At 42.1% G+C, this 14841-nt stretch overlaps 1 protein-coding gene across 1 annotated transcript in view; it reads right to left on the reverse strand.

Annotated features, from left to right (window-relative positions):
* Nucleotides 1-14841, reverse strand: part of LOC136620761 (protocadherin Fat 4-like) — a 120594-nt gene that overhangs the window by 94069 nt on the left and 11684 nt on the right. The window contains exons 6-9 of the mRNA XM_066595734.1: nucleotides 14164-14286; nucleotides 9708-9965; nucleotides 6086-6184; nucleotides 2753-2925 (exon numbers count right to left, since the gene is read on the reverse strand). Of these exons, the coding sequence (XP_066451831.1) occupies nucleotides 2753-2925; nucleotides 6086-6184; nucleotides 9708-9965; nucleotides 14164-14286 (653 nt within the window). The remainder of the gene's footprint in view (nucleotides 1-2752; nucleotides 2926-6085; nucleotides 6185-9707; nucleotides 9966-14163; nucleotides 14287-14841) is intronic.

Genomic DNA, 14841 nt, shown 5'->3' on the forward strand with positions numbered 1-14841 from the left:
TGGAAAAAAAAACGAAATTCTGCCATCTTTCGGTGCATCTTCTGTCTATTGCGCACAAACTGCAACAAAAACAACATGATAACTTTATTTTATCGGTTAGTACGATTACTACAATACCAAACTTATATAGTTTTTTTTTGCTGTACTACTTGTATTTTTTCATAGATATTTAAGTTTTTTTAAATTATTTTCTGCCGCCATCTTCTGCGCACAATAGCTTTTTTATTTTTTCATTGACATAGTTGTGGGAGGGCTCATTTTTTTGCAGGATGTCCTGTAGTTTGTGTTGGTATCATTTTGAAATACATACACTTTTTGTTCGCTTTTTATTGCATTTTTTCTTGGAAAGATTTTCACAGTATCGACAGTTTTCTTGGAAACAGGGTGACCAAAAAAGCGCATTTCTGTCATTATATTTTTTTCTGACGACGTTCATTGTGCTGAGTAAATAACACGTTACTTTGATAGAACGGGCTTTTATGGACACAGCAATACCAAATATGTATTTTTGATTTATTAGTTAATTCTTTTATTAGAAATATGGCAAAAGGTTTTTTTTTTTACTTTTATAACTTTAAAAAAAATAATTAGCAAAACTTTATTGACCTTATTTTAACTTTTTTTTTTGTCCCCAGGGGGGACAACAACTTGCGATGCTTTCATCGCTCCTGCAGTATGATGTAATGCCACAGCATTTCATCATACTGCAATTTGATAGGCATTCTATCAAGCCATGCCACAGGGATGACTTGATAGGCATTCTGCCGTGACACCCACACGGGTCCCTGCGATCTCATCGTGGGGGGCCGCACTGGACCCACGAACATCATTCGGAGGATTTAAGTGCTGCTGTCAGAATTGACAGTGACATTTACAGGGTTAACAGTCCTGATGAGCCACGCCCACGGTGTATGGACGATCACCCCGCTATTTTCCTTCATACATGTCCTGCATCGGCAGGACATAAAAAAACTATAAGGCTCTCACTTAGGGGTTATGCACTCTATATTAATGGGATCTTTTCCATTGAATTGGTGCCTAGCAAATGTGGTTTCGATACTTAAAAAAGGGGTGAAAGAGTGAACCTGGAAACTATAGGCTGGTATGTCTAACTTCTTTTTTGGCAAATGGAGTTCCTCCATTAAAATAGCTGTATAACTCCATATCAGCATGCATTAATGAGGGGTTGCTCCTGTAAAACCAATCTGATCAACTTTTACGAGGAGGTAAGTTCTAGACCGGACCAGGGAGAGTCATTGGATCTTGTATATCTTGATTTTTCCAAAGTATCTGATACTGTGCCACATAAAAGGTTGGTATATAAAATAAGAATGCTTGATCTGGGCGAGAATGTAAGTGAGTAAGTAATTAGAGCAAGAATTGTCAGGCAGCTTCTGCCAAGGCAAATAGGATAATAAGGGGTATTAAAAGAGGCCTAGGGGCATATAACAAGAACATTATTCTTCTTTACAAGTCACTGGTCAGACCACACATGGAATATTGTGCACAGTTTTGGGCACTGGTACTTAAGAAGGACATCAGATCAGAGCTTGAGCGGGTTTTAAGACAAGCAACTAATTTAATAAATGGAATAGGTGGATTACAATACTCAGAGAGATTATCAAAATTGGGGTTATTAAGTTTAGGAAAAAAAATGGCTGAGGAGCTACCTAATAACTGCGTATAAATATATCAGGGGGCAATACAGAGATCTCAAAAGAAAGGTTTCTACACCAACATTAAAGGGGGTTCTTTACTGTAAGAGCAGTGAGACTATGGAACTCTCTGCCTGAGGATGTGGGGATGACGAACTGGAGAAAAGAGTTTAAGAGGGGCCTGGATGCCTTTTTTGAGCGTTAGAATATTACATGTTATAGACAATCACAAAAAATGGCCGCTACTTACTGACTGAGGAGTGCATATAGATGCATCCTCCTCTCACCATGCAGATAGCTGACCACCAAATGGATGAGCCAATAACACCTGTGCAAGACACCGATAAAACACCCACTCACACTGCCTCTTGATAATGAGGGGGGTGGATGCTTGGCGTATACTCCCACACATAGTGGATACAGGGTGCCAGACCATTCTGATATATGTAGTTCACCATGCAGACCAGCAACCTATTAATGACGCCATGATAATTCGGCGGGTTGCCCTGCATATCCATCAGTGAACCACATTGGTACTGCCACCCTGGGCTCCCCCTGGAGTCTTAATGCCAAACTGCATGTGAATGATAGATAATAAATGCAAGGCTTTGGTTGGATGTTGGCCAAGATACATGAGCCCACTAACCACTTCACGGTTCCTTGCGTTGTAGTGGGTCCCTACACTAACCGTCTATATGCACTCCTCAGTCAGTAAGTAACGGCCATTTTCTGTGATTGTTTTTAATTTTTTATTTCCCCTTCTGTGAAGCATTACATGTTATACGTACTGATTACTTCAGAAGTGTCTGTGATCCAGGGATTATTCTGATTGATAGACTTGGAGTCGGGAAGGAATTTTTTCCCTAAAGTGAGGAAAATTCGCCTCTACCTCTTTTTTTTGCCTTCCTCTCAATTAATATTGCAAGAAAATAGGCTGCACTAGATGGACACAAGTCTTTTTTCAACTAAAATACTGTTACTATGTTAAATATAACCATAAGAAATCAAAGATGCAAAAACATGCAAAACCCAATTTAATTTAGATAAAAGTATGCAATGATCTGTATACAGCAATATTGTGACTTCTTATGTGCTACCTGTATGAAATTTGTGTATTGTTCCCGATATCCAAGTCAAGGGCTGATACTGACATAATTCTATCTCCTGCTTTAACGTTTTTTAAGATCAATTCCGTGGAGTATTCTTTTTTAGTGAATGTTGGGACATTGTCATTAATGTCCTCTATGACAATCACTGCATCCGCAAAGCTCTATGGAAGTAAAGAAATTATATTATATGGGTACTTCTTATCTATTACATGAAGGCACCATAAATTCCTAGTGGCTTCTAAGAAGTGACTACCAATATCAGGAATGCTTAAAGGGAACCTATCAGGTAGTATTAGCCCCATAAAAAGGTTATGGGCTCATAGAACAGGAGCCCATGAGTCCAAGGATATGCTTTTCATACTCACCTGCCTCACAGTTCCTTTTCTGTCTGCCCACAAAGCCAGCCCTCGGTCCATTGAGCAGAGTCCTTCTCTTCACTTTCTTTGATGTGAAAAAGCAAAGAAAGTGGGTGAAGGAACCCTGAAATATTGTCCGAAGACCTGGAAGGCTATGGTAGTGGACAGGAGGACTGGTAGTGAGATATTTAGTCAGGCCCGGAGATTGGTACTCGGGGACCAGGGACTGATTCACTGATTCTGGAGCTGAATTGACCTTGCTGGCTGTCATAGGCCTTGCACTCACCAAGACCAGAAATCTGTGTGCAATCATGTGCCCACAGGTCTTTCCTATGCCGTGCGCCTGTTGTTTAGTGTCCTGTGGAGAAAACCACTCCATCTTTCAATGCAGATGTTGAAGTTTATTAATAAGCTTCTGGAAGCTTCTTCTCTCAGGAGCCGGAGCAGTAGCGGTCGTGGTCAGCATCTGGATGCCATAGACAGTCCAGGCATTTTCATCCAAACCAACCCGGCTCCAGCTCATGAGAGTGCAAAACATAAATAACATAACGTTACATAACAGTTACCAAAAATTCTTTTGAGACCGAACCGGTCACTCCTCTTACAGTATAGCCTTGGAAGCAAAAGAAATGAATATGAAGACTAAATGGAGGTGCTGCTAACCAGGTGAATACCTTACCTTAGGTAGGCGTGGGGTAATGTAAAAGACAAGTCCTGCCTTCCAATAAGAAAGCATTTAAGGAGCAAATTTCAATTTCTCTCGATGTCCTTGTACGCCTGCCTTGAAACACATTTCAAGGTAAAGAACCTCTTGATCAGTCAAGCTGGGGCATGGCAAAGGCGCAAGAGTCTAAGCTAGTTGAAAGCTAAAGATCCAAGATGTGATATTGAAATCACTTTTTTATTTAACAAGATAGAGAACCAGCAAATGTATACGTGTTTTGGGGGTTGAGCCCCTTCATCAGATCGGCTGCATTAAACACGACAGGATGCCTGGGGGTGATACAATTCCAAAGGTTTTTGGATGTGCCAGAAGTCCTGTATGTAGCAGGGAGACAGGGAGGAAAGAGATGCTTCAGCATGAAGTACTTTCACTATCGCATCTTGGACCTTTAGCTTTCAACTAGATTAGAGCGTTGCACCTTCACCACCAGTATTTTACCACATTCTCTTTCGCCATACTCATGCCCACCATGGTGGAGCGTTATCTGGTTGGCAGCACCTCCATCATTCGAAACACTTTTTACTCCAGGACTATTTCACTTCTCTCACCGAGTCTTGCTCCACCCTCCTTTTTAATCTTTGATACTCACAAAGCTGGGGTATGGACAGCTGTGGCTTATGGATAGCTTAGCTGTACATCATTAGTATTGAGGATCAGACCCCAAATGGGCAGAAAACGGTCTGTTTTTTGGAGCATGGATTGACACACAGCATTTTCTTCCTGAGTTGGTGCATAATCCTTAATGCTAATAATGTACATCTAAGCTATTCATGGGCCACATCTGTCCATGCCCAGCTTGACTGATCAAGAGGTTCTTTGCCTCGAAACTCATTTTATTGCTGGCATGCTATGAAATAAAAAAAAAATGAACTTTTCTTCTTTGTCAAATGCTTCCTTATTGGAAAGTTGTACCTTATACCAGTTATTTCAATACTTGTCTACTATGATTATGGACACTCTGTGCATACGCATGCAATGAAGAGAAGGAGTCAACTCAATGGAATGGACCTAGTGCCAGCTTCTCGAGTGGACAGTGAGGCAATAGGGAGGCAGGTGAATATGAAAGTCACATGTCTGGACTCAACAACCCCTGTTCTATAGGCCCATCACTTTAGATTATGGGGCACACAGGACCCACTACTTCCCTTTAAAGCACACCTCTAGTGAAACCTCAACATTCAAATTTGTATACAAGTAAAGCAACCTTCCAGTTTCTGGACAAAACTCTGTCATAGGACCAGAAGGGTAGGGGGAGATATTATCTGCAGTTGCTCTTCTCTGCCATCCATCTGTTTTTCACCATACAAGATGGATGTTAAAATCTTCAGACTACACAGTGCATTGGTATTGTTGGACAACTAGTGTACTATACCTGCTCTCTGATTAACCAGAACCACACAGGTGGTCAGCACTAGCCAATCAGAGGGCAGTGCAAGGTGTGAATTAGGTAGTTATAAAATTACTACAGCTATCTCGCACAGGCAAAAACAGGGCCCAACACAAATGGATTGAAGGTGCGGCAGAGAAAAACATCTGCAAGCTATATACCCCTCCTTGCCCCTTCGGTCCTGGAACAGAATTTTGTCCAAAAATAGGAAGAGTTACTCTAATCCGTCAGCAGCATCCGGTCCAATTCATACCAAAGAGGCCCAGAAATAATTCCTACTATTTACAGTAATTTTCAGTATCATGAGGCATTAAGTACATAAAGGAGAACAAAACAATAAACGAGAGTTTTCTCCATTATCAACTCTCAAGTGCAACTGCCTTTTCCAAATCTGAATATTTGGGACACAAGATTATTTTTTCTTTTTTACTAAATAGTTGCAAACAAAATAAAAACTTTTTTTAACAAATGTGTTGGTTTCTATAAAAAAAAAATTAAACAACATTGCAAAAGATCTACATTAAAACATCCTTTTGTGTATACAGCTCAACTGGCCCATCACAACCATTGTAATAACAAACAGTAGGTGGTTTCATTTAAAGTGCAGAGTGCCAATTAACCACATGGGCTGTCTCTATGGTACATATGCCCTTGTTTCATTGACTTGTAACTTTTATAACAAGGGGGTCCTCAAGAAATGGACCATTTTTCTAGGGTTTCCCACTTATAAAAAGCAGTACTGTATGAGCATATGACGATATGTGGCCTGGATATGATTATGTAATATTTTGTGAATGTTTGTAAAGTGTCTTTAGTATGACCTGAACATATCATACCTATAAGCATCACCTTACCTGTCTTGGTGGGTTTCCTCCATCTGATGCTATTAAAGACATTACATATTTGTCCTTTACCTCTCTGTCTAATTGTCCATGAACGAAAATTTTCCCGTTCTATAATAGAAATAACAAGGCCAAACTAAATGTATCATGTCATGCTAAGTTTGCAATAAATACAGTATTTTGTTAATAATCACTACTTTGTCATTTTTCACAGTTGATGATATCCTTACAAACTCTCTTCTAAGTTTTTTCTTCATTGTGGTAATTGTATCTATTAACAGGTCTATAAATACTGTATACATAAGGATACTACCATGTAAATCACAAAAAAGCTGCATCCCATGCCAAATAGAAAATAATTGATTTGTACATAATTATTGCTCCATACTGATATGCTGATACTCCCTCAGTCACTGCCTGCATATCCATGTTAATGATTGAAAAAGCTTGTTTAGCTCTAGAGATGAGCGAGCATACTCGTCCGAGCTTGATGCTCGTTCGAGTATTAGGGTGCTCGAGATGCTCTTTACTCGAGACGAGTACCACGCGGTACTCGTCTCGATTAAACGAGCACTGACCATTGAATTCAATGGAGTCGGCTGCTGAATACTACTCACAGCTGTTCAGAGCAGTTCAGGAGGACTGCTGCTGGCCGCGCTGAACTCCGTCTGCTGGGACCAGGTGAGTATATATATATATTTTTTATTTTTACACATTTCTGGATGAATTGCAGGGAAGGGCTTATATATTTACCCACTTCCCGACAATTCATCCCGCGATCGCCGGCAGCCCATTGCTTTCAATGGAGCCAGCTGTATTGCCGGCTCCATTGAATTCAAAGGGCTAACATCGTTCTTCTCTGCCACAGCTGTTACAGCTGTGGCAGAGGAGAACGATCTTAATGCTGACAGTGCGGGGGGGTCTCACTCTTGCCACTATTGTGGCTTAATGGTGGGACCTGGGAACTTGAGATGCAGCCCAACATGTAGCCCCTCGCCTGCCCTATCCGTTTCTGTGTCGTTCCCATCACTTTCTTGAATTTCCCAGGTTTTCACAAATGAAGACCTTAGCGAGCATCGGCGATATACAAAAATGCTCGAGTCGCCCATTCACTTCAATGGGGTTCGTTACTTGAAACGAACTCTCGAGCATCACTGAAAGTTCGACTCGAGTAACGAGCACCCGAGCATTTTGGTGCTCGCTCATCTCTATTTAGCTCCATGGCAAAATGTGCGTGAGGTGTGCATTAAATACAGAACCTGCCAATCACATTGTGGTCAACTATGCAGCATTGGTGTGAGAAGGGAATATAGACTACCATTTATGGTTGATTGCATATTAAAAATGCAATTCTGGACTGAGCATCTGACCCAGATGGAGATATAATTTGTTCTCAGTTATTCTTGTTTTGTGTTCGATCCTGCGAGACCACTGTGTTTCTATTTCACTGTTATGTTAACTAGAGATGAGCGAGCGTACTTGCTAAGGCAAACTACTCGAGCGAGTGGTGCCTTATGCGAGTACCTGCCCGCTCGTCTCTAAAGATTCGGGTGCCAGCGGGGAAGAGCGGTGAATTGCGGGAGTGAGCAGGGGGGAGCAGGGGGGGGAGAGAGTGAGAGAGAGATCTCCCCTCCGTTCCTCCCCGCTCTCCCCTGCCGCTTCCCGCCCCCCGCTGGCATCCGAATCTTTAGAGATGAGCAGGTAGGTACTCGCATAAGGCACTACTGGGTCGAGTAGTTTGCCTTAGCGAGTGTGTTCTAGCCTTGTTTCAAATGTCTTTGTATATATATACTTCTGCTTATCAATTGAATAAAAAGATGACTTCCAATCACATGCAATGTGTGTGTGATTCGCAAGCTTCCTCGATGCTCGAGCATGAACTAACTGAATTTGGATATCTGAAAACATACCAATTAGCAATATTTCGCTAACAGGGGTATTCCTAGACCAAAGGTGAAATTCCAAAATAGTCATAAATCAACTCACAATGCTATAGTAAATCCATTTAGTACCTTTTTTCATCTTTCCTTCTAATTCTGCAGCACCCACTTTTCTTTGTTGTTGCTTACATCAGTACTTCCTGTTTAGATTCCCCCTGCGCTTCTCTATTACATCTCTCATAATCCCCTGGTCTGCATGTCTGCCTGTTCACTCTGTATCCTGCTCCCATACATAGAAAACATGAGCTCCTATCTATGAATAAATAGCATTCTACTGCCCAATGCATACAAGCCAGAGCAGTAACAGCTAGAGGGAGAAGGCTGTGGTGTTGGGCTGTGTTAGTGGGAATGTAGTATCCTCTTCTGAGGTTAGAACAGTGCCTGCTTAAAATGCTGGGTAATATGCTCCTGATTGCCTGCTCAGTTCATTAGTATTTATGTGGCTGAGACAGGATGATCATGACAGGAAGCTAGGAGCCCCTAACCATGGTCATTACACCAGACGAAGTCTCAAATTCAGGACAGCAGGGGTCATGTGCACACCCTGATTAAAGCACAAATACCCGTTTAGGTTAAAAAAGACATTGTTGAACGCCTCACTGACCCAAGCTGTGGTAAAGGGTTAGAAGTTTGTAAAGTCTTGGAGAGTATATAAAGGATGCGATACATGTAGCAATAAGAGATTCTCAGTGCATGGAAAAATATTAGAAAGCCATATTACCCAAAGTGAGGGTTAGGGACATCACCAATTAAGACCAATAGGAAGGAAAAATATTGGTGGCTTGCTAGAAGCAAGATTAAGGCCTCAGTCACACGGGCGCATCGGCACCCGTACACCGGCGCCGATGCGCCCGTGTGACTGCAGGAAGGAGACGGACGTACCTAAAGACGGCCGTCTTTCTGCAGCGCCGGAGGAAAGAACACGTGACCGGCAATGAAGCCGGTTACATGTTCTTTCCTCCAGCGCTGCAGAGAGACGGCCGTCTTTAAGTACGTCCGTCTGCTGGTGTCAGTCATACGGGCGCATCGGCGCCGGTGTATGGGTGCCGATGCGCCCGTGTGACTGAGACCTAAAGAAGGTAAAACAACCATAGTATAAAAAAGGGTAACTGTGCTTTCTAAAAACTTTTTACATAGGAGCCTGTCAAAAGTTTTGATCACTGGGGCTCTGGCAGCTGAAACTCCATCAATCACTAGAACAAGCCAGCTGAAGCTCTCGTTCACTGCATTCTTGTTAGTAGAGATGAGCGAACCTACTCGGCCACGCCCCTTTTTCGCCCAAGCGCCGTGATTTTCGAGTACTTCCGTACTCGGGCAAAAAGATTCGGGGGGCGCCGTGGGTGAGTGGGGGGTTGCAGCGGGGAGTGGGGGGAGAGGGAGAGAGAGAGGGCTCCCCCCTGTTCCCCGCTGCTACCCCCCACTCCGCCACGCCTCCCCCCGCCCCCCGGCGCCCCCGGATCTTTTCACCCGAGTACAGAAGTACTCGAAAATCGCGGTGCTCGATCGAGTAATTACTCGAAACGAGTACGTTCGCTCATCTCTACTCGTTAGCTAAAGTGAAGCTTGTAGACTTTCTATTAAGCCCGTCTTCATGCACTTGTCATGTCTCCCCAATGTTGTTTTGTGGCTCATATCATGTGATGTTTGCCCCAAACCAATTTTTTGTAATACTTAGAATGAATTAAACAACTTACTTCTAGCACTCTGAAATTCTTGTCTCCATTTTCAGCATCTGAAGTAATTGTAACATTTCCATTTATTCCAGAATCCAAGTCAGTTACATTTAACGTAGCCACTAGGACGGGTGTCGTGTCTTTGTAGTTCCCTTCAGGTATAGAATAATGTAGAGGCAAGTTATGGAATATTGGATTGTTATCATTGACATCAGTAATGTTTATGGTGATCTCTGCACTGGAATTCCGGCCACCCGATGGTGCATCAAACACCCAAACCTGCAAGACACATAAAATCAATTCTAATATTGACAAACATTGATAAAACATGTATGTAATGTCACAATAGATGTATGCAGGTAAATGTTCATTGGAATGGTTAAGAAATGCTTTGCACAATATTTAGCAAAATGTGTACTATGAGATTATTTTTGCTGTAAATTGAGATCAAAACTGCAATGGTTCTCCCCCCCGACCCACTCATCTACTATGTGTCTCCACACACCTTTTGGATGCTCTCCATAAGGAGAGACGACACCCCTTCTAACCCACGTCACAAGCCTCTCACTGGCTAAACCAGAAGCCTATTGCACACTGATGAGGAGCAAACATGGTTTTCTGGCTTGGGTTCCTATTCCCAATCACTGTTTTAAAGACTTGTTTAAAGAGTCGTATATTGATTTGAAGGAATGCTGGCATCCCATCCAATAGGTGGCGCTGCAGAGGTATTGTTCGATCTTCCTTATTTGCATATATTACCCACAGGAGCATGTATGGCCTTGTAAGTCTCCACACACCTTCTGGGTGCTCTTCGTTGGCTGCCTGTCCATGGGCGAGATGGAATATCGTTAGCGATATTCCGCTGCAGGGGAGGATGGGGGAGAAATGACAGGTCTCCGCGGTGAGCCTATCTGGCTGAATTGCTTCACTGACTACCTGATGCACAATGTGCATTAGTATGCATCAGTAGACTAAGACACTACATGCTGCTTGGATTGGCCAGTGCTGTCATGTGGTCAGCACTGGCCAATCAAAGCAGCATGTAGCATCTTAGACCAATGATATATACTAGTGCACAGCCATAGAACCATTGCAGCCATCTTTGTTTCTCCACAGCTGGAGGGTGTCTTTAAGGATTGCACATTAATTTTAATTTAGATGCAAAATAACAGGAACTTCACAACAACTTGCAGAACACTTGTCAGGTTACAAATAATAACTCTTCCATACAGCCTGGTTCCTAACCCTCAGGAGGAAAATTGTTTCAATAAGTTGTTACCATACTCCACCAATCCACTCACTCTGAAAGTCTCTACAAGAGATCATAATTAGTAAGGGGGGGTAAGGCTTTGTATCAGGATCAGTTTTGGGGGGTGGCCCCTGGGGCTAACAGAATACCTCACTCCCATTGACAGTTGTAGTACCATTCCAGGCCATTGCACAGGGTTGGAGTTGTGCTTCTTAGGGTGCACCATGGCTCAGCCAACCTGATGATCTATCCTTCCTAATAATAAGTTATCAATATTATAAAACTGAAAAACACCTTTAAACTTTTCTGCCTGCAGAAACCTCCTCAATTGGTGAAAATAAATCTCTCCAGAGTAGGTAAGGTAAAGTCCCCTGGTGCAAGCACCGAGTTATGACTGACTCCTAGTGTGACGTCACATTGTGACGTTTTCTTGGCAGTTTGCCATTGCCTTCCCCAGTCATCTTTACCTCTCAGGGTACTTATTTTACCGACCTCAGAAGGGTAAAAGGAAGAGTCAACATTGAGCCGTCTACCTGAACCATTCAGCGATTGAACCCGCAACCTTCAGGTCATTATACTCTAGAGTAGTAGCTTGTATTTAATAGACAAAAGAGGGACATTATACAGCTACAGTTCTCCATCTCTTCATATCTGTGAGACTCTATGCTATGAGAGGCGAGGAGGAGCAGCAGAGCGTGGAGATATTTCAGCGTGATGTGCACAGCAGTAACTTTCGCCATGAGCATGGGACGTTATCTCCATATGCTGTTAAAATTTAAGGTGAAGGACAGAATCTGAAGGTCAACAATAAAATGTACTTGGCAGCTGTTTCTGTGATGCAGTCACTTAGCAGAATCAGCGGTACATTCAGCTGAACTTAACAAACAGTTTAGAATGCGGCGACACAGTCCAGAGCACTTTAGCAACTCTGTTTCAGTTTTTAGCAGAAGCGCAGTCACTTAGTTGTATTGCAGGCCTTTGTATTTTGTCAAATATGCCTAGTCACTCAGTTATGATCCAGGCCACTTTAGTACACACAATTTCTCAAATGCTCTTAGCCTCTTTGAACTATGCGCAGTCTCTTAAATGCTATCAGGTCTCTCATGGTTCTGTGGCATTCAACAAGTCACAGAGTACATTTTAGACTCACAGTCCTCGTGGTGAATTTTCTCTCACTCTCAACAACGCTGCAGTAAATGACTAATACTTTTTCAACTTTCACGGTCAACTGTCCAGTACCCCAGTCCAGATACGAGACTCCAGGGATTCTTTGCATAGCTCATATGCTTCCAACCGCTCACAAAAGTTTCTAACTTTTTTCCCCCAATTCATACTTCTTGCGTACTTCCCTACGGCAGCAGCCACCACACTCTAGGACTGCAACAAGACCAACTTGTGTGTCACATCCTTCTCTACTCCACTTGGCGGCACCATCCCGCAGGACGCATTGTGTCCTCTGATTCATAGGCTCCGTCCATCACACTGACCGGTTGCAAAGCATTTCCCAATTGTTATTGTGTATGGGTTCTGAGTCGCATGTGCTCTCCCCATGCGCCTTGGTAGTAACTGATACAATTACTGAATTATACAGTTAACCATACACAACATACATTTAGGTTACATTATCATCCTACACACATCTGGTAAACATTCTAGCAACTATATCCTAGCACACATAGAATTGTTGCCTGAGTAAATATTGTAGTAACTATACGGTAGCCTACCAAAAGTATTTGGACCCCCATATCAATAGAATGGATTGTGTCTTATTAGCATATCACATGTCCTATACCATGCTACATAAGATGCAGACCCTTGGAGGTGTCAGCCATAGCTTGTGATGGGAACTGCATGCTATTAGATATATGGGTTATGCTGCTACACACACGTCATCAGTTATGAAATGCAATGCACCAGCCCGTCTACAATGGTGCAAGAAGTGTCATCATTGGACAGTTGATCAATTGAAAAATGTTCTATGGAGTGACAAATCGCACTACGTAATCTTTGAATCAGATGGAGGTACCTGGGCGTGGAGGACAACTGGGGAACACCTTCTGCCTGAGTGTGTTGTGCCAACAATTAAGTGCGGTGGAGGTTCCGTTTTGGTCTGGGGATGTTTTACATGGCACGGCCTTAGTCTGTTGGTTGTATTGGCAAGAACCATAAACATGGAGGTATATCGTGACTTTAATGTGCTGCCAACAATGTGGCAATACTCTGGGAATTGTCAGCCATACTTCCAAGCCAACGCACTCCGTCACAAATCCAACACTGTTTTATGTGGGTTTGAGAATTAAGGTGTTCTACAAATGGACTGACAGCACAGAGTCCTGACTTGAATCTTACTGAACACCTTTTGGACACACTGAAACATTGGGTTAGTACATATGGGCAACGTGCATCTTCTTTAAGAGAACTATCCGGGTCCCCCTGTCACAGCAGAGCTGCAGGGTCCTAGCAGACCCTGATCAGCTCTGACTGGGAGTATTGCCACTGCAGGGGATGTTTTCCCCTGTAACTGGGGCTCCTATGGATGCTGCTCCTATTGATGCCCCAGCCACAGTGGAAAAGTGTGTTATAAAAAAAAGGGCATGTGAATAACCCCCAGAGGTCTTATGTGACGTCATGGGGGAAAAAGATGGTAAAAAAAATAGTTACATAAATAAGTTTAAAAAAATAACAGAATAAAATAAAAATTAAAAAAAATATGTATATATATATATATATATATATATATATATATATATATATATATATATATATATATGTATATATATATAGAAGAAAATGACCCAAAGACAACACCAACCAAAGCCTTCGCTGTATGCGCCCTGTAATCCTAAACCAAATGTATTATATATAAAAACTTCCAAAGCAAAATGAGGAACCTGTTCCCGTACTTTGTTTTACTGTAAATTAACTAATTGAAGAAAAAAACAACTATACATTTTTAAAAAATTATCTTTTTTTTAGCCTTTTACTCCTGATAAAACTAAAAAACGGGAAAAAAGTCAGTGAAAAAGATATTGAAAAATAGCCCCAGATGTCACGGAAAAAAAAAATGCAGCAAAAATAATTTTGATGGCTGACAGAAAAAAATATGGGTAAAATCCTTAAAAGGTGTCTGGTCCTTAAGGTACAAAACAGCCTGGTCCTTAAGGGGTAAACATGGTAACTTTCCGACTTTCAACACCACAAGTGCTACTAGTCCAAACAATAACTTACCCGGACAGGTATTCTTGATGTCAATTCTCTGTCAAGCTCTCCATGACTGAAATACATCACCCCATTAATGTCCACAGTGAACATAGTATTATTAGTGCGGAAATATCCATTAGTAAGTCCATCCTATAAATGAAATACCTTGTTAGACTGTGAAGATTCATTTCAGAAAACTTAAACAATGTTATGATAATTTATTACATATTTGTGGTGGCTTTTTTTGTATAAGATCCTCAATGAAGAAGGCCACGTCCTTGCGAAGATTCTAGGGTGATGAACTCACAATCCCTTATACTCTGTTTCCTGGTTAAGCCCAATGCCAATGTCTGTAGCAACCTAGTGGGTCTACATCATCTATGATAAGTCCTTGTGAACACATCATAAAAGTCAAGCTGGTGGAGGTTGAGCAGCTATGCCCCTACAAGGAACAATCTAGTCCCCAATCTCAGTGAAGAGGTACCCATACATGCATGAACCCCCTCAATTACAGTGCATGGGTGTTTGAAAACAATGGTTGCCTTAAATTTATTACCCATACAAACTCTTTTACTAGGTCATTTAGTAGATGCCACTGCACCATTTAAGAGGCTGCAACAAGATGCATTTTGCAGGTAACTAAACAAGGCCACTTACCTGATTGGCCAAGTAAAGACCATGCCACACTATCCTTGATATCCTTCT

This window comes from Eleutherodactylus coqui, chromosome 3 (assembly GCF_035609145.1).
Source record: "Eleutherodactylus coqui strain aEleCoq1 chromosome 3, aEleCoq1.hap1, whole genome shotgun sequence".
Lineage (NCBI taxonomy): Eukaryota > Metazoa > Chordata > Amphibia > Anura > Eleutherodactylidae > Eleutherodactylus > Eleutherodactylus coqui.